The sequence below is a fragment of the Montipora capricornis genome, chromosome 2 (genome assembly GCF_036669925.1).
Source record: "Montipora capricornis isolate CH-2021 chromosome 2, ASM3666992v2, whole genome shotgun sequence".
NCBI classification, from domain to species: domain Eukaryota; kingdom Metazoa; phylum Cnidaria; class Anthozoa; order Scleractinia; family Acroporidae; genus Montipora; species Montipora capricornis.
The window spans coordinates 37,434,910-37,459,909 of NC_090884.1; the positions used below are offsets into that span (position 1 = coordinate 37,434,910).

A 25,000-nucleotide genomic window follows, 5' to 3' on the forward strand; every position below is an offset into this window, starting at 1 on the left:
TTACCTCTTTCATGACCTGCTAGCGTTTTCTAAGCAGTAATAGGGACTTTAAGATCTACGACGTGCTCGTCAAAGAGAACGCCGCAAAATAACAATATCACTGATTCGTTTAAAGAGAAAAAAAAATCGTGCTGCACGCATTTAAACACATTTTTTTGCGTCACTCTGTACAGCGACGCGAAACCGCCAAATTTGAGATTTCACGAGATGGCAAGCGTAGAATGGGCTATTTCCGAGTTCATGTCTGCCTCCTCTTCAAAGTGAGTCTAAGTGCGAAGTTTTTGTTACAGTAATTAGTTCTACTCTACATCTGAATGAAAACTAATTTTCATAACAAAAACTTCGCACTTGGACTCGCTTTGAAGGGGAGGCAGACATGAACTCGGAAATGGCCTATTGTGAATTTTTCATTCTCTTTTTTCACTCTGAAATCGCTCGTACTATTTCACTTTTAGGATACTTCCACTTCATTGCGCGACGCAACCGAGATGGAATCATCGTCTACGTCGCCGTCGTAGATCTTAAAGTCCCTAATCTGGGGATCTCGGGATTATCAACGTATGAGGGCCTATTTTCTATATTTTCAAAATGTCCACCAACGTTCTCCCCATAAAGGAACGCCCAATCATAGGTTGTCATCTTCACTCCATAAGAGACTCTTCTCGGTTAAGTGCAGCAACACTCTGCCTCAAAATCTTTGAATAACCCCTTTGAAAACAAAATAAAACATAGAACAGAGCTGAATAATGCAAAGGCTACGTCACAGCTCAACGAATGGGAACGTGGGCTCAGGCACGCGCGGAAATGAAATGGCTGTGATTCGCGGGCAATTTTTTTTTTTGGTATTTACACTTAAAAATAAGGTGGTTGTTTAAAAAATAGGGAAATTGCTTAGAATTTGGAGGAAAGAAATAAGTATCTCGAACAAATAAGGCTTATAGAACGATGGGAAAAATCGTTTTCTTCAATAATTTAGCCCTCAAAGTTACATGCCATCTGCTACTTCTTATTATTCCTGTGCGTAAACTTGACGATAAAAAAAGAATCCATTGAGTTCTAAGGTACATTTCGTGGCTTAAACCAGACAAACAGCATTCTTAACCAAATATATCTTAGTCTTTTATTGTTTCAGTTTTGTTTTTGTTTTAAGACCTTGGACTAGAAAACGACCGAAGAACGGTGGTAACGTTGGCATTTTGACTCATTTTTTATCGCCCAGACGAGAGCAGATGACATTAATGTCAAAGATAAAAACAGTAAATCGGTCGGTCCTTCCCACCTTTTCCAACCTTTTTCAGTGAAAGATATTCCAGAAGAGCGGAGACATCTTTAGTCTTTTTTAGATATTTAACAGACAAGGAACGTTGCATGTTCTCCAGGTTCTTCTTTTACTTAGTAAAGAGATTTTGACGCAGTGGTGCCGGAAGCGTTCTAACAAACTAAAGCAACAAACTAAAGCAAAGGCCATGTTTCGGACAAATCACTCCGAACATTCAGTACAGCAGAAAAGGGTTTTTATGGTGGCCCGAGATGTCGGCTTCTTGTAAAAGACAACGAAAATTACCTGTCATCTTTGTAGATTCGAAAATAGTAGTCTACAAAGTCAGCTCTGCCAAGGTTTTGCACAAACTCTTCGTCGTGTGTAATAACTACAAGCTGAAAGTTCCTTTGTTGCTGCCTGGTTCTTATAATTCTATAAAGAAAAAAGAAATAAAATCTCAGCACAACAGTAATTGACTAACTTGAAGATAATTCACAAGGTTGAGCTAAACTACTTACGGGTCAAGCAAAGTTAGGAAACGTGTAGCCAAAGTGGAAGTAAGCAATGAAATTACATAAACGGAAACACAAAGAAACAAAGAAATATCTTACGAAGCCAACTGGTTGGCCAGACTCTCAATGTTATCTTCATCCAAATTGGTGGTCGGTTCGTCAAGTGTTAAAATCCCACAGTTAAGGCAAAACGTTTCCGCCAAAGCCAGCCTGATGATTAGGGATGCCAAGACCTGGATTCCAAAATAGGATAAGCGAATGCATTAATTTTTTTCCAGTGTCTAATTTGGCAAAACAGTTGTTAGAGTGTTATAAGAGCCTCGGTATTAAACTTAAAAGGCTGCACAAATGGAAGCCGACCAAATGAATCTGGGTAAAAGTCATTCTTGTCAAGCAGCAACAACATCTGAAATATATTGTTTACTCGCATGGCAACCAGGATTTCTGAACTAAAGTTGTTCAGAGAGCGTTCGTGCATTGCAGATCGAAATGGAATTTAAAATTGCTCTTTTTAATAAGAGCGGATAACCGGAGTATACCGGGAGAAAAATCTCTCGGAGCAGAGTAGAGATGACTCTATACAACAAATGCAACGTACATTTTACGTTGATCGCGTGCCTTTCACATTGGTGGAAAGAGAATACCCTGCTCTAACCACTGTGGATGAAGTGGAAAAGGAGAGGAAATAGAGGAAAGAGGCCGCGTTTCCTTCCTTACAACTGAGCACCAACAACAATGAAAAAAAAAAACCTTTTGTCCAGCGCTGCAGCGTCCCCTCATGTCCAACGCAGTGTCACCTTTGATCATAACCACCTAATTACAAAAATGACAAGAAGCGTTTCAATACTCTCTTCCTTTTCACCGCATTATCACCATGAAACTGGCTGTACTGAAATACCAACTGAATATTCCTCATCGTCTGAAGGTTTTTACAGCGGGTTTCAATTGCATGCGGTCAAACCGAAAGCAAGGAAATTATCTCGGCCAATCAGAACAAAGGTAGACAGTAAACAAACCAATGACAAGATGAAACATTTATGCTGTTGGCGTTCAGAACGGGACCACGCATGCGAGCAAGACATAATTAGCTCTGATTGGCTGAGAAAGTAGCGCCATTTATTAAAAATCAATTACCAAACAGCGTAACGGTAAACCAATCGATTGTCTTAACAGATTGCCCAGAAATAGGTAATAGTGCTGTAAGAATAGACAGTTCAGGAGAGAACTTGATGAGAAGACAAAGGGGTTTAGTTTGTAAAGAAACTATGGTGCTCCGTCAGTGGGGAAGTGAAACACAGAAATGGGTTTATCAACAAGGTTGATATGGTAAACATAACACCGTAGAGAAAGGAAGGGTTAACGCTCGAAACGTCGGCTTTCAAATTTCTCTACGGTGGTCAATTTACCAAATCACCCCAGTTGATAAGTTACCCATTAGAGAACAAAAGATCCCACTTAATTGCACAAAGATAATCTTTATATATAACTGACACACAAAGGACTAGTAACAATAAGTAAATAAAGTTACATACCCTGTAGTTGTAAGTTCGCCTTGCTTTGGTTGCACCACTTCCTTCCTCCTCATCTGACCGTATTTCGATGGTGTCTATGTCTACAGGGAAAACGTGTTGCTGTAACTGCATGATTCTGAGAGATTGGTGATTTTCGTAAAGAGAAGAAATCGGCCTGCGTAGTGAGATTCAAGAAGTGGCGATGCTAACTTAAGCGACCTACCCCTGCTCTCCATTTCAAGCATTACACTTTATTTTTGTCTTGCCTTATTTTATGAGATCAACAGATAATACACTTACAGTTTCCTACCACATAGCCATCAAGATATACTTTTAATTTTATACTTTTGTCGTTATTATGCAAGGGCAATATATTGACCATTTAAAGTTTTTCAACATAGTTGTTCCAGAGTTGTTTTTCCTATGGAGAAGGGGAAAGGAAAATCGGTGTGGAGGAATTCAAATGTGTCAAAAGGAAACGAAAGGAAAGAGCGCAGGTCAAGAGTTACTGGGTGGCTGGAACAAAGGCAGAGCACGGGATCGCACGCCCTTCTCGTATTTACACTTTCAAATTTATTTCGAGACGATTCCTCTTTCTACTTATCCTTCGCACGCCTACCACAAAGGCTGAATTATTAGACGGTGCATACAAACGCAAAGCACCGAGAACTTCGCGCTCTCCTCTTTCCGAACAGTGTGTGAGTTGCGTCCCACGTCAATAAATGCAGAGACAGGTGAGTCCTTATCCAAAAAAACTAGACTATCTACTACTGTCGAAAGAAAGGCGGCACTTTCTGGTTCTTTATCTAATACCATGAATGGTTGTCCAGTTGGGAAATCGAATTTACAACCTCAGCGCAGCTCAGCCTACTTATCCATGCAATCAAACCTTTAACAATTTATCCTAACAAATAAGTGGATCGGAAAGTGAACGTAGATCTACATCTACATCTACATCTACATGTCCCAAGCACTCAGCAAAGTCCTTTTGACTTACGGCTGTTTTTGCTTCGGTGGCCTAATACACCACAAGCCTTTTTAGAGATATTACGCTAAGACGGCCACTTTTGCTCGAAAGAACACGCTCACAGAGGACAGCCACAACACCGGAAACTTCATCCCCTACTCTTCTCGAATAGTGGGTTCTTTAACGTCCCACAGAGAACTTATAAACATGGAAGATATTTGTGAGACGGGGCCTATGGTTTGTAGTCCTTGTCCGAGAAGACTTGAATTTCTAGCCATTTGCGGATGTAATTACAAAGCAGCACTTTCTCCTCAGTTATTTAAAGACCCTGAGTGTTGGTCCGGCCGGAGTCGAACTCACGACCTCCCGCATGGCAGCCCGATGCTCAAGCAACTGAGCCACAGGTGCGCTAGGTTATCATTACTAGTGCCGATTATCAATGTAACGCTGTGTGAAACACTTCTAGATTTTAACCGCGTAAATCAGTATAACCTGGATTGTGGTTATCGGAAAGGGGAAGAAACTCGTAAAGTGTCATAATTCAGTCTTCGAAATAAGCGAGTGGGCAATCTTACCATTTCCTTTGTAAGTGTTGATCCAATACTCTTTGAAGATTTTGTTTATCTCCGCCATTTTGAGTCCGTGATATCGCATAATTGCCCTTAAATGAAGCAGAGATATTTAAGAATGTGAATTTGCCAGAGAGGAATGGTGTTTACCAGTGCTCAAATGTGTAGATATGCACTCTTAAGGATGGATGGATGGATGGACGGACGGACGGACGGACGGACGGACGGACGGACGAATCTATCCATTAATGACCACGACAACTGGCTTTTCTGCCAACTTCACAAACGTGAACCGATAATAACAATGGAAATCAACCTGCTATAAAATATTACAAACTTCATTACGACTAGGAACATAGCCCCTAATTCTGCAACGCCTCTAAAAAGTGCTTCTTCACTTAAGCCTTAAAAGCTGGGAGCCTCTCTAATCCAGGAGGAACGTCAATCCAAAGACGGACTGCTCGAGATACACAAATGACAAAAAATTGACTGAACAATTACAGCCATGGTCAAGGTAGAGAAAGTACAGCAAGCAGATCGAACAAAATCGAAGCCATAATATAATAAACTGACGAACCAACCGAAACAAAAACAATAAAACCAAACAAAGAGAAATATAAACCAAAGAAAGGGCAAAACTGAAAGAAAAGGAAATACCTGTCCAGTGCTTTATAATACTTCTCAAGATCCGCATTTGCCATTTCGGTTGTCTGTGATACAATTGAAACAAGAGCTGAATTTATCCTCTTATAGAAAGGAGAACTTTTAAAGCTCTAAAAGAAGGCGCCAAAGCAAGTTTGTTCAAAAAGCGGGCGAATTAAAATCATTAAAATGTTAGCCTGCGTAGCTAGTGGTATTGTTGGCGCGGGGGCACATTGACGAGCGGCGAAGCCGAGCCGAGAACGGGGAGGGGTGCCGTGAAATACCAGCGATATTTCATAGCGCCCCTTCTCATTCTCCGCGCGGATTATGCCTCTTGCGCCAACAACACCGCCAGCCACGCAGGCTATAAGGATGTTTTCAGTTAGGACACACCTTAATTGCGATGAATTGCTCTCTGTGCCTTTTCTCGGCGTTCTTATATAAGTCACTTCTCAGTTCTCTCTGGCACCGCCTGGCATCATCTTCGTAACCTCTTAGTCGTCCCTCATAGTGGGTAATCTAAATAGCAAAACGTTTCAGTTAAAGGATCGTTTGCAATGATGAAAATGGATAAGCATATAAAAAAACTTTCTAGTCAAATGTTCCAGATTTCGGTAAAAGTCAGTTTTTTGGCTGTACTTCCCTTGCAGTTAACGTCTATTCGCGAACACTCTACCCCGAGCCAATTACATACCAAAAGGGAGCTACCACAAATTAAGCCACTAACCATTCAAACCACTACGAACGCCACCAACTAAATATGAACAATCCGACAGATTTTAAGAACCTGGAAATGTTTCATAAAATTGGGTCTACGATTCATCGTTGTCATCCGAGAAGACCAGAGAGCCTTATAATTTACGTTTTTCATTTTCTTTCGTTTCTTAAACTTGACAGGGTGTTGGTCAGGACGGATTTCATTCCACCACTTCCAGCGTCAAAGTTGGTGCTTTATGGGCCTTGACAACCTTTGTAACTTACGTCTTTTCTTAAGTCATCCGATTGTGTCTGCAATTCCTGTCTTACACTGAAACAAAAGGAATCATAGTGTTGAGGTCAGAAGCACATGACCTTGAAGCGTGTAACTCGCAACTATTTTCCTGGATCAAAGCTGAGGATTTTAGGACACCAACTGAATTTTATGCCCAATTATGGACAAAACTAAGATCGAGGCTGCACAAGCGGGAAAATGCACGAGCTACGTTACATCCAAATAAGGAAATTTCTAACTGAACAAAACCCAATGTCTGAACCAGAGTTAAACGCTTCAAGCTCACGAGCTTCCGGTTGAGGCCTCAAGTACGTTACTGTCGTAAGCCTGGTTTTCACTAGCGACGCAAACACAAGCGCAAGCATGAGAGTGGTTATTTCACCGTGAAAACGTGGTTGACGAAGAATAAGCACAAGCACAAGCACAAGCACACATGCTTTGTTCTTGCGCTTATGCTTGCGTTTTGTTTTCACACAACGCAGCATAAGACAAGGAAATTTGTTACGAGGCAGTGCGGCCCAGTGGTTAGGACGCTTGCCTTGAGATCCGGGGATCCCGGGTTCAAGACTCGTTCTGACCACTCCTTGAATTTGTTCCTGATAGCCCTGTTTCAACTTCTAAGCCGCACTTGTAAATAGCCAACTGGTTTGCCTCCGGCCAGTTGGGATTCTTAAAAGTTGTTGTTGTGTTGTCGTTTCGTTCATTGTGTTTCATTGGTCTTGAAAAGACCCCTATGGGGAGCGGTCATGCAATTAAGTATGTATGTCTGTATTGTACGTTGATCTGGCCAATTAAAGCACTCGTTCCAGATTCCCCGCGTCTGGGCATTTAAACGAAATGGCTGATGCCGTGGTTGATTTTGATGCTTATGTCGACGTTCGCTTTCACTAAGAATAATATATACTTATGCTCATGCTCGTGCGTGTGCTTGCTCTTGCGTCGCTAGTGAAAACCAGGATGTAGTAGCCAAAAAAACAAAACAAAGAGAGATAAGACAGTGAGAGGTTTAGATAATCATGCCGGATTCGATAGCAAAGAATGGGATACGATAGCTGATTGAAGAATGCTGTAGGCAACTATGGTGACCGAGGACGTGACACTTTCACAAGTTTGTCTTGTCCATTCAAAGACGCATGGACGGTATTTTACCGCTGTATTTGTTCCAAATCAAGTGCTCGTGTCTAAAAAATACAAAACAACAGATGTCCAAGATTTCTTACCTGACAAGATCCTGGTGTTCTCCAAACTTTTTCAGTTCTTCTTTGACATCAGCTATCCTCTTGTCGATGTTTTGAGTTTCCTCTTGAATGCTTTTCAGTTGAATGTTGTCTTCCAGTTCGCGAGCCCGGATCTACAAAAGCCACAATTCCCGGCCCAGTAGAGTTTTGCGAGCAATAAAAATATTCAAGTGAAATTAAATCTCTAATGCCCGACTTCAGTCCTCGAGCCTCTTTTTTCTACTTTCATGCATGATGCTCGTTATCTTCTCGTTCTTAAACCAACACAGAGCAACTATGTGCAATTACCTAAAAATACGGTTCATAAACGCAGTGCGGGTGTAAAACATCAGTTCTACAAAAAGAAACAGATATAGTCGCTGAAAAGAAAATCTAACAAGAATTAGTTTAGAATTGAACTTACGCGCTATTTAATACTATTGTGATTCCTCATTTGCTTTTATTATGGATGCTGATATAGAAAATATTTTAAAAAGGAGGAACTTACTCCTTTTTAAAATATTGAAAAACTGGTCACGGAGAAACTGATCAGAAGGGGTTTGATTAGGAGTAGTTCCTCGTCTTCAAAAATAAGAAACTTACGCATATAAACCTACTGAATATTCTGACCTGCTGTTTAGCGATGTCTTCTTTCAGTTTATCGATTTCTGTTGAAACAGCTTCTTTCTCACTCCTCAGCTTTTCCGTTCGGCCGGCCAATTCCCGTAAACGAGCTTCGTTGTCTTTTAAAGCAGTGTCACATCCTTGATTCATATACCTATACGTAGACACGCAAAAATGAATTGGTTTCAGCAGATGAGATCAATTCTGTTTTGGCCAAGTAACGTTTCTTTAACTTTGATACAAAGAGCAGTCGAGCATACATCCTTACGACGCAGCATCGTACGAAAAATAGCCGCTTTCGATTGCCTACACAATTGAAAATAATTGTAGAGTGCAGAGAACATTCGTTCCCTAGATTTGGTATTTTCGTTGTATTTGTGAAGCTGCCCTCCCTCCTCTCTTTCAAATATATGTTGGTCGATTTTCCTTGTGTCGTTCCCTTCATTATTTTTTCCATATTTGTTATGTATTTTGCATGGTTATTTTTGTTATTTTTGCGATTGCCTGCTTGACATCAGTGTACTTCAGTAGTGTCTGTAAACTGAGCTCTGAATGACACTCCACCCAGAGGTGCTAAAAGTTAGGCCAGATCAAGCCACGCTTGTACATGACACTGAATTAAATCTGCTTTTTCTTCTTTACTTTCTTTTCCGTCTCGCTTTGCGTACGTGCAAGCTTAGCAATAAGCACACAGCTTTTATTACAATGAAAATTCCCATTACATATATTTAAGAAGTGTTTTCTTGGTTCCCGACCAGCGGAATTTCCAGCAGAAAACTTTCCATCATAATGTCGCCCTAATCTGGCCATGTGAGGCTCAAAAAGGGGAACCAATCACGAGAGCGTCCCTGACCCATCAGTTTTCAAACTTCCAATTTTGCATATCAAGTTACCTCTGTAGACACGAAAAAGCACTGTTATTATTAATGTTGTGATTCTTATGACGAGACGTTTCCTTTTTCACCAATGTTTCCAGTTAAATAAAACAAGTTGCGTCGGTTAGCCAAGCTAACATTCTTTATTCCATTTGCTTTGTCGAGCATACATCCTTAGGACGCAGCATCGTACGAAAAATAGCCGCTTTCGATTGCCTACACAATTGAAAATAATTACAGAGCGCAGAGAACATTCGTTCCCTAGATTTGGTATTTTCGTTGTATTTGTGAAGCTGCCCTCCCTCCTCTCTTTCAAATATATGTTGGTCGATTTTCCTTGTGTCGTTCCCTTCATTATTTTTTCCATATTTGTTATGTATTGGGGTTGGATGGTTGCGATGGCGAACACACGTGTTTTTGGGCTCCTGACTTTTTATTGTGTTTTAACACTGACTAACTGTTTTCTTCTAAAATATTTCTACCGAGTCGATCATACTACTTGGTGCAATGGTTTAGACTGCCCAATTCAACATTATAAACCTTTGTTTGTCCTGTTGAAAGAAGAGGATGATTCTGGCCAAGTTGTCAGCGCTAGCCGCCATATTGACCATACTGCGGGAATGCACTGCCCACGAAGGCGTAAATTCTTCAACTCTAGACACAGATATTATCAAAATGCGGATTCTACGTTTCAATATCAGAGGCTCTTAAAGTGCGGTGATATCAATCCCAATCCAGGCCCGACGAAGTTTCCATGTGCTTGCTGTGAGAGACCATGCAAGAACAATCAGCGAGCCCTACAATGCGACGGCTGCAACTTGTGGTGCCATGCTAAATGTGCTTATATTTCCCAGGACCAATATAACCGTTTATCAAGAACTGACAATATCTGGTACTGTAATGCCTGTACTTTTAAATGGATTTCAGACTCCTTCTTTTCTGATTCAACCGGGGATTCGTTTAATAATTCGACTTCTACGAATTCTGATATCTCTGAACCCGATGTCATTGTCGACTACAAGGCCAGTATCGCGGCTTACTACAAGTTTAACCTGTCGATTGCCCACCAAAACATCAATAGTCTTCAAAATAAAATGGATGAAATAAGGACTTTATTGAATCAAGAGCTATTTGACATCTTAGTTCTATATCAACGACATCTGGGCGCACTGGTATAAATTAATCACTGAAGTGATTGATCGTCATGCACCGCTTAAGAAGAAACTGATACGCGGTAACACTGGGGCATGGATGACACCAAAAATTATTCAGGCTATAAATACAAGAAATCGTTTACACAGAAAGTTTACTAAGAACAAAACATCTGAAAATTGGGAGGCCTATAGGAAACAACGGAACTTTGTTACATCTTTAAAACGTTCCGCCCTTAAATCATACTGCATTAATGTATCCACAAACTCCGAACACCCTGGGGAATTTTGGAAGAAATTTCATTGTTTACTTCCAAGCAAAGACAGAGGCAACGGTCATATTCAACTGATTGAAGATGGACGCCTCATTTCTGACAGTATTGATGTCGCCAACGGTTTCAACGATTATTTCATTCATGCAGTACCTGGGCCTACCCACATGTCCAACTTACAGCGAGAAGAGTTTAAGACTCATTCCAGTGTTAAAGCCATTGAACAGAAATTTAAAGGACAAATGAGCTTTTCATTCACTCCTGTCCGAGATTCCTACATCAGAAGGATACTTTCTAGTATCAAAATTAATAAAGCCACCGGTGCTGACGGAATCTCTCCACGCCTGCTGAAACTTGCTGAGCCAGGAATTCTCGGTTCTCTTACAAAATTAATCAATCGGTGCATCATTAATAGCTCCTGGCCTACAGATTGGAAAATTGCCATTGTCTATCCGATCTATAAAAAAGACAGCGAGACTCTAAAATCTAATTACCGTCCTGTATCTGTGTTATCGGCTGTTTCAAAAATAGCCGAAAGAGTTATCTTTGATCAGCTATACGAGTCTTCTCTTGACTTTCTCAGTGGGAATTTGTCTGGTTTCCTGAAAGGACATTCATGTACAACAGCCCTTCTCGAGACATGCGAAGACATTAGGGAAAATTTAGACTCTAGCGAATACTCTGCAGCAATTACTATAGACCTCTCCAAAGCATTTGACTCTATTAACCATAATTTGCTTCTTGCAAAGCTGTCAGCGTATGGTGTAACTGAAGACGCCCTACAACTTTTATGTTCTTACTTGACTGATCGAAAGCAACATGTCAAGATAGACGGTAATTTGTCAGATTGGCAAATTATGAAGAGTGGAGTTCCTCAAGGCTCAATCTTGGGCCCCCTTCTCTTGAATATATATATGAATGATGCGAACTTTTCAGATATTTCGTGCTCCTTAAGATTTTATGCCGATGACACTACGGGGTACTCTTCAAGCCTTTGTCCATCCACCTTGCAGATAAACCTACAAAAAAACCTTGGTCTACTCGTCTCCTGGTTCCATAAGAACTTCCTGGCGATCAATCTATCGTCTTTAACAGAGCAACTTTACCAACGCCCTTTGTTATCGAAAGTAATGAACTGGATTACGTTTCACAGATCAAGCTCCTCGGAGTTATCATAGACAATTCACTCTCTTTTAAAGCACATATTTAAGAAATCTGCCGGAAAGTGAATATAAAAGTTTCAATTCTTCGTCGCATTCGTAAATTTATACCCTTAGATATTATGATTAAATTGTACAAAGCATTTATTCTGCCTCATTTTGAATATGCATCACCACTGTTCATAGGTCTAAGTAAAGGTCTGTCTGCAAAACTAGAGTCAACCAATGCATTCGCTTTAAGGATTCTTCTTAATCACTCTAAATCGACTGCTTATGAAGAGTTACTTAACATCGCACATGTTAAAAGCCTGGAACACCGACGTATAGAACAAGCACTGACACTCGTATACGAAAGTATTTATGGCCAGGCACCGAACTGCATTCGGGAAAGGTTTATCCTGCGTAGCAACGGTTACAGCCTACGGGGCCATCTTAAGGTTGTTATTCCAAGACCAACCTCATCTTATATGCAACATTCTTTCACGTACCAGGCTAGTAAACAATGGAACAATCTACCAGACAAAATAAGGATGTCAGAATCCCTTTCTACATTTCGGAAGAACTTACAAAACATACAATTGTCTTCATCGTATGACTGCAGCTGTATTTTTTGTAAATAGACAGTCTAATTACCAACATTTTCTTTTATTGAATTATTGATGATTGTAATAGGTTATTATTCATTTCAGTTGATTTAATTCTTATTTCTTATTTTTCACTCTTTACTTGTACATGTAAGATTATCTTAATTATCACATTGTAATTTTTTATGACACATTTGCATTTAAACGAGCTATCGCTCATATGCGATATGTGTTTAAATAAAATTACTTACTTACTTACTTACTTAAGCTTAGCTATCATTTCTATCTTATGGTAACACCAGCTCCAAACAACATAAGTTTAACAATTCAAAACTTATAAAAGCTGATTATTATAATTAAAATTGTTAATCCGCACCTGCTACCGTTGTGTCGCTACGGACAGAAAGAAAAATGAGTCGTTTGACCAGCAAACTTGTCACGGAAGTCCGAGATAAAGTCCGGCGGGCATAAACAGCACGATAAAAAGAGCTCGTCCTTTAATACGTGATTAATTAGAATATATTTTCAAACGGTATTTTCAGTTAGCGCTTGAGAACCAAAATATAGATGTATGAAAGCTGGTCAACATATGTCAACTAAAACAATTTTAGGTCTTTACATAATTTTTCGTATGGACTTGTTCAATACGAAACCTCCGACTCCAGTCTTCCGTTAATTGAAAAATTCTAGTTTCGGTTTGTCTCATGAAATATCGGCATAAGGAAATAGTTAGAGAAAGTAGATAAGAAGAAAAACTCCATTTCGGATATAATTGTTATTGACAATCATTTACATGACATTTTTTACTGAACCCTAAGAAACTAAGTAGAGCTTCAAGGTTAAGAGCAGGTATTTCCTGAAAATAAGAATCTGTAAAGAAAATTTTATTATTCGGTACAAAAAAATTGTATACTTCGTTCACGCTTTGTCACGACTCACCGTAAATTCCGTGACCTTTCATTTTTTTAGTACGTTTAATCATATTCAATATTGTAATTTAAGATATGTAACTTGTACACTTGACGAGAAGGGTTGTTAAATGACTATGCAAGCAAATAACTCGTCCGATATTTCGTTGACAACCCATTCACCTGCTACTTCCTCTCCGTTAAGCAATTCACCATTGAATCACTGGGCATGGAAATTTTACGCTTACTTATTCGCGTGTTTGTTCGGTATTCTCGCGGTAAGTTGCTCAATCGCCTTCGTTCAACAACAGAAGCAGAAGTCTCGCAGCCATAATCTCCACGCTCGTTTCACAACCGTTGAGCTGTTCCTCTCTGCGACTTTAAAAGTGGTCGGAATTATTTGGACCCCGATAGAATTACAAGAAGTATCGACAGAAACATTCATCGCTTCGGTACTCATAAATTGCTTTTCCTTGGCGCTATGTCTGTCAGCGTTTAATACTCTGCTTCTTATACTGTTAGAAACAACGAAGATTTCACTGAGCGCACCGCGGTTACAAAACATCTGGTCACTACTTGCTGTTACCTCTCTTTTCACAGCGATAATGCTTACATTTAACCTGTTAGTTTTGTTTGGTAGACGCGAACTATGGTGCTTTGTTTCGCATGTGGTTATCTTCATTTGGGGAATGATAATTTGTACTGGATACACCGTAGCAGGGTTGAGAATGATGCAAAATTTAAGATCATCACTGAGACTAGAAAACTCAAGAAGGAAAGGAAGCAGATTGAGAAGTATCATAATTCAAGTTTTTCTATCAGCTTTTATTACAGCGGTGTCGTTAATATTAAGTCTTTTCCTTTCCAGCAACGACCACGGTGTTGTTCATGAAATAACTGAGAAAGGTAGTTGGTCGAGATATACTACCTTGTTCCTGATGAAAAGCTGTGAATTCGCGATAGCTGTTCTCATTTTCAAAATTGTCACTGGAAAGAGCTGTCGCAATAATTCCGTGGAAAACAGGCAAGCAGTACAGCTTGGAACATTTACCGAAGATCCAACGAACACGTACGAACAATACCCGAGTGGGTCACCAAAAGGGTGAAATGGCCAAGTAAGCCTCGGAGTAGAATGAGTCATCTATCTAGTATTTACGTACGACACTGCGACCAAAAAAATCAAGGAAATCTCGGCTAAAATAAAGTTTTGGACTTATACTGAAACCGGCCTAAGGCTTAAACTCGATAGTTTTTTCATTATTTCACGGCAGACTGATTTCTTTCTCCTTTCAATTTCCCGGCCGGCGCCATTTGCCGCAAGGTTTGTGGGAGAAACTTATGACGTCAATGAGCTGTTAACCCATTGAGTGAGTGGAGACTTTACAGATTTTACTCTGTCAAACGCCAGACGATTTTATTCGTCAATTAAGGGCGGTTGAGGAGTTCATGGGAAGGCAAGAGGATTGGTTTTCGTTAAAATGCCCAGAACGATTGTCCAAACACCAAGACAGGTTCTGTAAATAGTAAAGAAAGGTTGGCCTTTATCATTAGTTAATCTCGCTCAATTTATTTGGATCAGCTGCAGATTCTCTCATCAGGGTGAACTGTTGCGTACGAAATGAACTTTTGACAGACCGCATTATCACGTGGAATGAAATGCGAATACAAATGTAAATGAAAAATGCGAATGTTTCATGTGGAATTAAAACACTTGCAAATTTGAATACCGACATAACAAAGAGATGAACTCGCAAAAAAAAGAACTTCACGCGGGTTTCGTCGGTATGACACGAACTTTGCGCGTGACTTTATTATATAATCATGACGTAATAGTGATCAAGTTAAGCCCCCGTTTCAGCGGTGTTCGATTCAGAGCGCGCGGAAGCGAAGCTTCCGTGTCAACATTCGATCAGACATAAAGAAGAGTACGAGACTTGGCGCGCGAAATGCGAAAAAAAAAAGAGTTTTTTCTCAGAAGAAGCCACGACAGTTTCGCACATTTAGTGTCGTTACCTCGGTTAACATATCCATATGCTATACAGCGCCTTGCCATCCTTTCAACGATAAAATTAGGTCAGACAAACCTCAAATTACTCGGAAAAAAAGCGCGGAAAACAGTCCAGAATCAAGAAACCACACAGTTTTTTGATAAGAAATTCTTGTTTTGACTCGAAAGCCTCGTTTTCGCGCCTTCTGAAACTAACACCGCTGAGACTCGGGTTCAACTTCAATAACAGCTATTGGATCATTGCATGTACTTTACTAGTTGTCGTGGAATTTTAGACTCACGAACGAGTACGTAAATATTCTTCCTGTATGAAACATACTTAATTCTTGACGTTTTTCTTGAGTAATGTAATTATAACATAGTAAGAAGAATCAAACTTCTGCTGATGCATGTAGATTTAAAACTTCCCCCTTCCTCTCATCACTGGCTTGTACATTGGAAGACCAAATTGTGGAATAAAGGCATATAATTGTGTTTGATACCCCCGTTGATACCTTGGCGATTTACCATAAGCGGCTAGCAGCACAATACCTACTAGACATTGGGCCTGCTCAGCAGTCAAAACGTTAAAATTTCCATTCAAGGGCCTTGAATGAGGTGTTCAATCGTTAAATCAGTTCTGCTATCGCAGAACAAGACAACGAAACAAAAAAGAACGGCGCTTAGATGAACCGTCAAAAGGTCCATTGCACGATTACCCAACTAAAAAGCAAGGAATAATTTAAAATTCAAAATGATGGCCCAAGTTTCTGAAAGGACAAGGACGTCACCAGGGTAAAACGGACATCGATGTCAATGATTTTCACGTTTACAGATAAATAATCGAATCCAAAGGCATGGAAGAAACAACAACCGCTAAGGCAAAGGCAAACATCCTTGTTTAAACATTCCAAGGAAAAGAATAGCCAACCGGTAAAGCAACCTCTTTGACATCTTTTATAATTCGTGTGTGGACAAGGATAAATAACAGCGACCCCAATCAATCATCAAGACAACGAACATGGATGTCGTTTTTGTACAAGAAGCCAAAGATCGACCTCAAATGATGATTCTTAATGGGAAATCTAGTATTAAAACAATACTAGCGGTGGATCCCTTGAAGTTGAACGAGACAATTTCGGTATTTATGCATGATAATGCAAATAAAATTAAAACAGATAAAGCCTCCTTTTGGACACCCGTTGATAAAATCATGAAAGCGGCTACTATTACACAACCATGTTTATGCACGACGATAAGGAGACGAAATGAAGATGGCAGAAAGCGAATTTACCATTGCCCAGTACGATTCGAAAAAGCTAAAAACATGTTAATTTGCATGCAAAGCACATGTAAACCAATTGCAGAATTACTCCATAAATGGTGCCAAAAGTGTCAAAAATTCAAGGTAAAATAAAATTACATACATACATACATAATCTTTATTTAACGTGGGAGAAACGCTTAGCTATTGCTATTTTGCAGGTTTTCCACAAAAATTGCATCAACAGCATCATGCAGAGGAACGAAAACTCAAAACTGAAGTCTCCATCGACAGATTATAAAGGATTCCTCAATTTCTGGGCCTGGGAATCTTATGCTTATACTTTCGCAAGTTTATTCGGCCTTTTCGCTTTGATCTGCCTCGCTGTTATTCTTCAACAATGCCGGCATAATTCACACAGCCGAAGTATCCATGCTCGCTTTTCCACAGTGCAACTTTTCCTTGCATCAACACTTAAAACAGTTAGTCTGCTTTGGAGTCCAGTGATATTGCACAAAGAGTCCAAAGAAATAATGACCGCAGCTCTCCTCCTAGATTGCATCTCAGTAGCCTTAAATCTCTCTGCATTCAGCATTCTACTTCTCGTATTGCTAGAAACGACCCAGACGTCGCTTGCAACTCCAAGGTTACAAAATCTAAGAATACTACTGGCTATCACTTGTGCTTTCTCAGCGGTAATGCTCTTCTTAAATTTAATGGCTTTGTGGAAACACAGTTTGGAGTGGTACTTTGCCTCATACCTGTATGTCTTTCTATGGGGAATACTGGTTTGTGTGGGCTACGCCGTAGCAGGGTACAGAATATGGCAAAACTTAAAATCGTCGCGAAGCCAAAGGATCCACATTGGAGAAGGCAGATTAAAAAGGATTATTTCTCTCATATTCATATCACCGGTTATCACGTTCGCTACATTACTACTTAGTGTCTACATGGTGGCTAGCGATTACGGCATCCTGATGGAGTTGGAAATATCAGCACGCTCAAAATGGGCGCGGTTTGTTGTTTTGGTTCTACTAAGAACCTGTGAATTAATTATAATGCTAATAATATTTGGAATGATAATACGAATAAAACCTCAAAGACGTTCGGCTAACGATGTACCAGCGCAACAATTAGGGACATTTGCTTCACATTACCCTCTAATAGTTAAGTCTGTTGAAATATAAAGTGCTACACGGCCAACGCTTGAAAAAACGTAACCCTTAATTGTACTTGAACATATTCATTATCATTCCAACAACCTGCTCCCGTCGGACCTTGTAGCTCAGTCGATAGAGCAGTGGTGATCTAACCCGAAGGTCGTGGGTTCAATTCCCAACCTGGTCAGAGTTTTTCTCCGTTCTTGTGTGGGCCCATTTCCATCAGTAAGGCTAACGCTCACATGGTTCATATGGGTAGAAAACTATCTCTTCGCATTATCCTCTAAAGGCCGGGACACACTAGGCGACAAGTCGCAGCGATATGTCTCTGCGACAAGTTGCTCCATGTGTACTACTTGCAAAACAAGTCCCTGCGACACGACGCCTGTTCGGTGCACACGCAGTGATCTCGTATGAGTAGGGATGTGAAATAGTTTTCTAATTCAATATGGCTGACCATATGACGCTCTCTCATTGGTTCATTTATATTTTGTCGCAGCGACTTGTTGCCGGAAGTGGACACACGATGCAACAACTCTGCTTTCCGTGCGCTAATTTTGTCGCTGCGGTAAGTCGCACGAATTCAAACTGGTTTGAATTCGTGCGACTGATCACGGCGACAAAATTCTGCCGCAGCGACAATGATTTTCATGAAATTAACCGTGTCACACAAGGCGAATTGTTGTGGCGACTTGTCCCCGCGACGAGTCGCAGCGACTTATCGCCAACAGTGTCCCGGCCTTAATAGTTAATTGTCAATGTCGGCCTTTCCGGGAAGAGAAATATTTCTTTTCTCAGCAATATAGGAACCCAGGTATTTAAAATCGTTAGAGTAACCATTTAAATAAACATTTTACAAGACGAAAACCGACATCCAACTTCCCTTGAAGAACGAAGTATGACAAACGAACAAGGAAACAGTGAAAAGTGAAAGACAAAAGAAAACTCAAAAAGTTGACTTTTTTTCTCAGTGGATACCCCTAGAATACATTCAGCACTTACCAACTTCCTGTTCTCTTCATCTACGGCTTCCTTCTGTCTTTTCACGTCCTGTTGTTGAACCGGCAACTCTTCGAGACCAGTCTGTAACATTCAAAATATATGATCTAAGGAGCTATATTACCGAAAAGGTTGACACGACGCGGGAGAAGCGCGCAGCGCCAGTTCTTGCGCATTTCGGGTTCACGCGAACTCCAATCTGCGGTTGCGTTTTTCACCGCCATTTTTACTAGCTCTCAGAAAGCTGGATCGAGCCGCATTCACACAATTCATTCTTAAGCTAGTGGGTAAATGACGTTACTTTCTCCTCGATCCAGGGGCCCGTTTCTCGAAAGTCCCGAAACTTTACGGGTCATTTTCGGGCGTCACAATTCCATTTGTACCTCAAGAACGGAGAGGATTTAAGTCTTCAAACTTCACAGTCATTTTTCTTTTTGTTACCTTGAAAATATGTTAAAAGATCGGTTTTCCAAAACAAGCTGTTGGCATTTTCACAAATGGCTCTTCAGGACTTTCGAGAAACGGGCCCCAGATCCTTGCAGGAGCAAGGATGGCACAGTCGGTTAGTGCGCGGCTTTGGTGCAAGAGGTCCTGAGTACGATTCCCGGATCTCGCATCCTTGTTTCGACTTCTTTCCTTTCCGTGTAGCTAAGTAGCTTTAAATACCCGTAAAACGGAGCACTGATGGAGAAAGGGTGGAGTAAAATGAGCGCACCGTCGACCTCAGGTTTGACAGTTGAATTACTGTTACGAGTTATCGACGTTAAATATGGTTACTTTAATTTAGTTTACTTTACCGCAGCAAGTAATGGCGGACCGTTAAGTTTAAAAAGTGGAGTTCAATTAAAAAGCCTTCCTCTTGAAATTACTAGAAAAAATTTCGCCTGTTGATCGTTCAACGCAAGTACTTTCAATGAAAAATAAGAACTGATTTTTTATTCATCTTAGTAGCACTTTAAGAACATACGAAGAACGTTACCCAAGCTGAGAGTCAGTTCATGGCGTCAAAATCTGCTTCTGCGTCCGGGAAACGAATATCGAGAAAACATGTATAAGTACTGAGTCCATCCTTCAATGTAAAACAAAATTCTCCCTACATAGGCTCTGCCGTGAATGTTTAGTTGCTCATGGAGAAATCGTCCAATCTAAATATTTCAAAAAGGGGAAGGCAAATCAAACGATTGTGATGAGCCACTGCACTTAATACCAACCTCGATTTCTCGTGCAAATGCACTGTTATTCGCGGTAAGGTCAGCTTTCTGTTGCTCCAAACGCGTCCTGGTTTGAAGCTGGGCTTCCAGTTGAAGCTACAAGCAATCCAAATTGGACTAATGTTAAACGCAGTAGCAGGTTATGTTGAAGACCCGGTGAATTAATAAAACCAAGTAGTGATTGTAATCGCTTCGATGCCATGCGCATGCCCTCGATATATTAAGAACGGAATGAACTATGACCATCAAAAGCACTCTCCCAAAGACCTTGTTGTCTCTAATGTACTAACGAAATGAATGGATTCGTCTACCCAGTCAATGTAAAACCTATCTTTCAGGGTTCGACTTTGATAGCAAAGTATAAGGCTATTCTAGACTTGTGAAACTTCATCACTGGACAAATGAGAAATGTAGAATAAAGAAGCGAGGGGAAAGGGGTAGGAGAAGACGGATGAAACGCTAGAAAATAAGGGCCCAGTGCTGCCTTTTGCAAGCGAACTAAGTCGAGAAAGTATATCCCTCTGGGATCTGTATTTTTGCAAGCACATCAATTGAACTTACAGTGCGACGCGCCTTACCGTGGCCACCTAACAAAGTTTTTTACAAATTGTCCAACAATCAGGATGCGTAAATTTCATTGACAGTCACGCCTCCTTGCAAAGGTCGCACAGTTGTGAGTTGAACAACGTTCATGGGTTGTTGAGTTGACGTATTTAAACGTAATTGTCAAATGTGAAAGTTTGTTGGGTGGCCACGGTAAGGCGCGTTGCACCGTAAATATTTATATTTGCAGCTGCCCTTTACAGAGCACTTACGGGGACACACAAGCTTCCGTGAAAATGACAACCTGACAAGATATCCCTGAAGATGTCTCCGATTAGCTGTGACTTCGGCGAATGACGAAAACCATTGCGAAATGTCGCATGCACGCATTTGATTCTGCAAATGTTTTTCATTCTAGGAGGTTTACGGCGCGAGGACACAATTGCAAGTACGCAAAGGCTGAAAACCTGTATTGAAATAACTCAAGGTTAACAGGACGCAAGGTCAAAAAAAAAAGCTGTCACCTTTAAGAAAGTTCTTGTGTACTTTCTAAAGGAGAAAATAGACTTAATGACTTTTGTATGCAGGTGCAAAAATTCAGTATTGCCTCTGTGACAGAAGATGAAAGCGTTTGTAAATATCACAGCAAACATTAATCGCCAAGTTCGCCAGATTGGTTGCGGTTATAACGTATACAACAATATATATCTCTGGTTTATCTAGTCCATGTTCGCGCACATCACAATCTTGTTTAGCACGCTGATGCCATAGACAAATGATATATGCCTCAATCTATTTAAGGACGTTCGCGCCCATTGCTACTGCGCATTTTTTCGCGCATGTCACGCACACGTCATTCATCGCAGACCACGCAGGTAAACACGATGCTAAAGGCGCAAAAATTTCCACAAGAATAGAACGCGAAAGTATGTGGCATCATGGGATAGCTGTGGACCCAGGTCTTCTCGGTAATGTCACGCAATGGCGTGACAGTGCGAATAAACAATCGCTTTGAGAACTTCGCAGCGATTTTACTCTCTTGAATGCTCGGTGACCCCCATTTTTCTTTCCGTAGATCACTTCCTTCCTTGATTTTGTCCATTTTAACAAAAAACAAAAAAAAATCTGTACGTGAGAAGTTACAAATATTTGGCCTTTTATGCTCTCGTGCGACCGAAGTTTTCTTTCTTAGACTAATATGTCTCGTTTTTCAAGGTCTATTTCACCTCAGAAAAAGACATCAGCTGCAAAGGTTAATTTAGTTATATTAATTATGTTGAACTGAGTATGTTTACCTGATCTAAATTTCACTAATGTAGTTTTTTTATTGCTGACAGTTGTAAGCTAAGATCGTCTTAAAGTAACGCAATCTTCTAAAAATGCACCTCATGATCTCGAAAACGAGCACGGTGACCCTCCATTTTTTTTGCCTTTTTGGCAAAAGTAGGTCATTACCTTTCTGCGTGGCAAGTTTTAAAAAAATCTGTACGTGGGAACGTTTTGGGCGCGAACGTCCTTAATTAAACCCCTCTATCGTTATATCGTTATCCAAACTACCTGTGTACATCAGAACACGATTCACTCACAACTAAATGCGCAAAGCAATTGATAATTAAGTAAAGAAATGCAAAGGATAACTTTCGATCTACTCAACCTGAACAGAAAGCAGATACACGAAATGGCTCAGCTTCGAATTAAAAACCCAAAAACTAACCACCATAACAAATGAAAAGTCTACCGATTAGTTCTTTCACCGCTCGTCTAACCCCCGCGATCTTCCAACAATAAAGAATTGGGTTTAATGACGAATTAACGTAAACCAAAGTTATTGCTAATGCCCTGGCTACGTAAAGTGATTGAGAGGGTTCTCGCTGAGTGAAGAACGCATCAATTAGAGCAAATGGCAAGTAGCAAGCACCTAATGTTACTTGCACCCACAAAGAACTTGACACTGCTTTCTTGTATCTCGCAATGTTTAGAGGAGCTGTGTGGATCTCTTGATCTGGACGTAGATTGTAATGTGGCTGAATTTGATGCTGCCGAAGAGTGACAAAGATCTTTGTGTAGGAGTATGCTGTGATCACGATGCACAGTGAAATCACAACGTAACTAAACCAATAGGTTACCCTGCTGTTCCAAAAATACATGGCGGTGGATACAATGGGCACGATCCATATCACAGCCGCGGCCAAGAAAGATCGCTTCGAGGTTACAACTTGTCTGTACCTCAGACCCAACAACAACGCCAGTAGTCTGTCCAGGCTTACTGCCGTCACTGTCAACAACGAAACCGCCGACAAAGAATAGCCAAATACATAACCTAAAACGGTCGTGTACTGGCAAATTTTCTCATGTTTGAGCATTACGGACAAGAAATGGGTCACTCTTGTAGGTTGTGTCACAAGTCCAACGAGGAGGTCGCTGATCGCCAAACAACGAAATAAGACTTTTGTCGCGGGATACAAAGATGACTCCATGTGGAGCGCGACTAAGGTGGCTGCGTTCCCCAGAAATGCAGTCACAGAAAAGAAAACATTAAGCACCACAAAGAGGATCAAATGGCCGTTTAGACCTCTGGTTAATTCCTCTTTGCAAAATAAGGCATCAAATGAGGAAGAAGCGATCCACTCTTCTGTAACGTTTGTCATTGTCATTCAGTGCTGTCCATTGAGTTGAAGAGATAAGAGTAAAAAGACAAAAAACAAAAAACGAAGAGAATATTAGGAAGCGTGGAGATTGGCAGGTGTTGCATTCCGTATTTGTCACACGGCCTTCGCTTTCATTGGATCTAAAGTGACAAAAAAAAAAATCCTTTCTTTTTTCCTTCAGATTTTGAAAGTGTGTTTGCTTAACACTTGACTGACAAAATTTTGAGCTTTGATTTCTATCCGAAGGCTGTTTACTTTGAGTGTAAGTTTTGGAAGTCACGGTGCGCCATTACTCACGTTCAAAACTGACCGATTAGACCTCAAAGGGTTGGATCTAGGGAAAAGTGACGTCATTTACTGACCAGCTTAAAATTTGAGCGTGTAAATGCAACTTATTGTATATGCAAAACACGACTTTAAAAGTCTGAAAGCTAAAAACTTCCGTTCTGCATATTAACTCAGCCGCGTGCACACGCATTTCTTTCTTAAACGCGAAGACGCACTATAAAAGGGAGCGCTTCACGCACTGCTTTTGTTCGAATTCATTCAAGCACGACTGATGGTGATCAACAAACAGCAACACAGAGTCGGAAGCCCGAAAAGATATTTCTAGCGCGAATTTGGGGAATTTGAAAAAAGAACGACAGATAACATTTTATGACATTTTACGGACACATTGCCATAAGGGGCTTTTTTATTGAAGAAATTATCACAGAGCCTAAGGCACCACACGTTTTATAGTCCCGCGCACGTCAACGGTGACTGACAAATGAGCCTCGCTCTTCCCAGGGAAGACTTCCTTATATAGCACGCCTTCGTGTTTAAACTAGTGAGTTTTTGACGTCATTATCTCCTTGATCCAGCTCTCTCAAGTTTCTAAAGTTAGTCATGCCGGACCATTGTATAGGTATATTCCAGTTAAAATAAACCGGTGTCTCTTTTTTAAATCAGGGCTTAAAAGTTGGGTTACGTATTTCATGTTTAATTAACATAGTTTTGAAATCCAAACAAAAAGATATAGTCATAGTAGCACTTTAAGATCAGCGCATGACTTTTTTAACAACAGAGTTTTCTACCAGCCACCATTACGCGTGCGATGTTCACTAAGAATCAAAGTATTTAAGGCCTGATTCGCCTAATGGAATCTGGGAATTGAAAGTGAACATGTAAATTACTTATTAGCTAAATGCGATGCGTCCTTGTTGAAAAATATCTTGTTTCCATTTTATTGTTTTCTTTGTTGTTTTACAGCCTACTAGATCTTTTTAGCTTCTTTTAATAATACTTCTTTTTGTTTTATCACATGATTATAAATAATTTTGTAAAACGGTTTTTATATGAGGTATCCTAGTGGAAAACTGGATCCGACTACATCACGTTATTTCTAGTTTCCACCCATTTAACTGAACTTTGATCTCTTGTTCTATCGATTAGAAAATATATTTACAAACATCGCGCGGTCGTGAATATCAAATTGGCACAACACACACAGTAATGAACAGCGTTGTGACACGGTTCCGTTGAAGGATACCCCAGTATAAACGCGTCTTTTGAACTTTAACCCAGCGATCTGTGTTTCATGCATGCAAGTAAATTCATAACCTCAGGGATGCCACTCTCATTTTAAGCTTCTCTAGATATTTAACATTCAATCATTCTTTTATTCTATTTTATTTTATCTAAAAGATGCTTGTTAATACAAAAATATCATAGTCAACTCCCTAAATGGGTTTAAAATCGGTGACCGAACAAACACATCACTTCTAGTTAAATGCACTTCAGCTTGCCTTGAGCACATTACCTTGGCTCGATGGATAACCATTCGCACTTACGAAAGATAGCAGTGATCCTCGCACTAACCTGGACAATTGAATTGTCTCTTTTAGACACCTGAAAAATTCATGTGGCTTCAAAGGGATTCGCGAATCCATGACCTCTGCGATG

General features: G+C 40.3%; 3 protein-coding genes across 4 annotated transcripts in view; 1 reads left to right on the top strand and 2 right to left on the bottom strand.

Moving 5' to 3' along the window:
• Positions 1–25,000, bottom strand: part of LOC138020531 (DNA repair protein RAD50.L-like) — a 27,382-nt gene that overhangs the window by 63 nt on the left and 2,319 nt on the right. The window contains exons 1-13 of one of the 2 annotated variants that reach the window (XM_068867508.1): positions 19,866–19,946; positions 18,658–18,738; positions 8,301–8,448; positions 7,674–7,804; positions 6,444–6,489; positions 5,856–5,981; positions 5,478–5,530; positions 4,827–4,912; positions 3,306–3,385; positions 2,524–2,586; positions 1,873–2,006; positions 1,565–1,693; positions 1–708 (exon numbers count right to left, since the gene is read on the bottom strand). The exon at positions 1–708 is cut by the window's left edge and continues 63 nt beyond it. In XM_068867508.1, coding sequence (XP_068723609.1) covers positions 642–708; positions 1,565–1,693; positions 1,873–2,006; positions 2,524–2,586; positions 3,306–3,385; positions 4,827–4,912; positions 5,478–5,530; positions 5,856–5,981; positions 6,444–6,489; positions 7,674–7,804; positions 8,301–8,448; positions 18,658–18,677 — 1,083 coding nt within the window. In that variant the 5' untranslated portion in view covers positions 18,678–18,738; positions 19,866–19,946 and the 3' untranslated portion in view covers positions 1–641. Of the gene's footprint in view, positions 709–1,564; positions 1,694–1,872; positions 2,007–2,523; positions 2,587–3,305; positions 3,386–4,826; positions 4,913–5,477; positions 5,531–5,855; positions 5,982–6,443; positions 6,490–7,673; positions 7,805–8,300; positions 8,449–18,657; positions 18,739–19,865; positions 19,947–25,000 lie in introns of those variants that run through there. The other variant, XM_068867504.1, reaches the window with a different exon arrangement.
• Positions 16,516–17,750, top strand: LOC138020544 (uncharacterized). Its single transcript, XM_068867516.1, has one exon. The coding sequence runs from the start codon at positions 16,612–16,614 to the stop codon at positions 17,680–17,682; it is 1,071 nt and encodes a 356-aa protein (XP_068723617.1). The 5' UTR covers positions 16,516–16,611; the 3' UTR covers positions 17,683–17,750.
• On the bottom strand, positions 21,948–23,056 carry LOC138037253 (adenosine receptor A3-like). The gene has a single exon (XM_068883222.1). The coding sequence runs from the start codon at positions 23,054–23,056 to the stop codon at positions 22,118–22,120; it is 939 nt and encodes a 312-aa protein (XP_068739323.1). The 3' UTR covers positions 21,948–22,117.

What these genes read in the sequence shown, in the direction of transcription:
- LOC138020544 (XM_068867516.1), top strand. Translation starts at nt 16,612, where the DNA reads ATGGTGCCAAAAGTGTCAAAAATTCAAGGTAAAATAAAATTACATACA.
- LOC138037253 (XM_068883222.1), bottom strand. Translation starts at nt 23,056, where the DNA reads ATGACAAACGTTACAGAAGAGTGGATCGCTTCTTCCTCATTTGATGCC.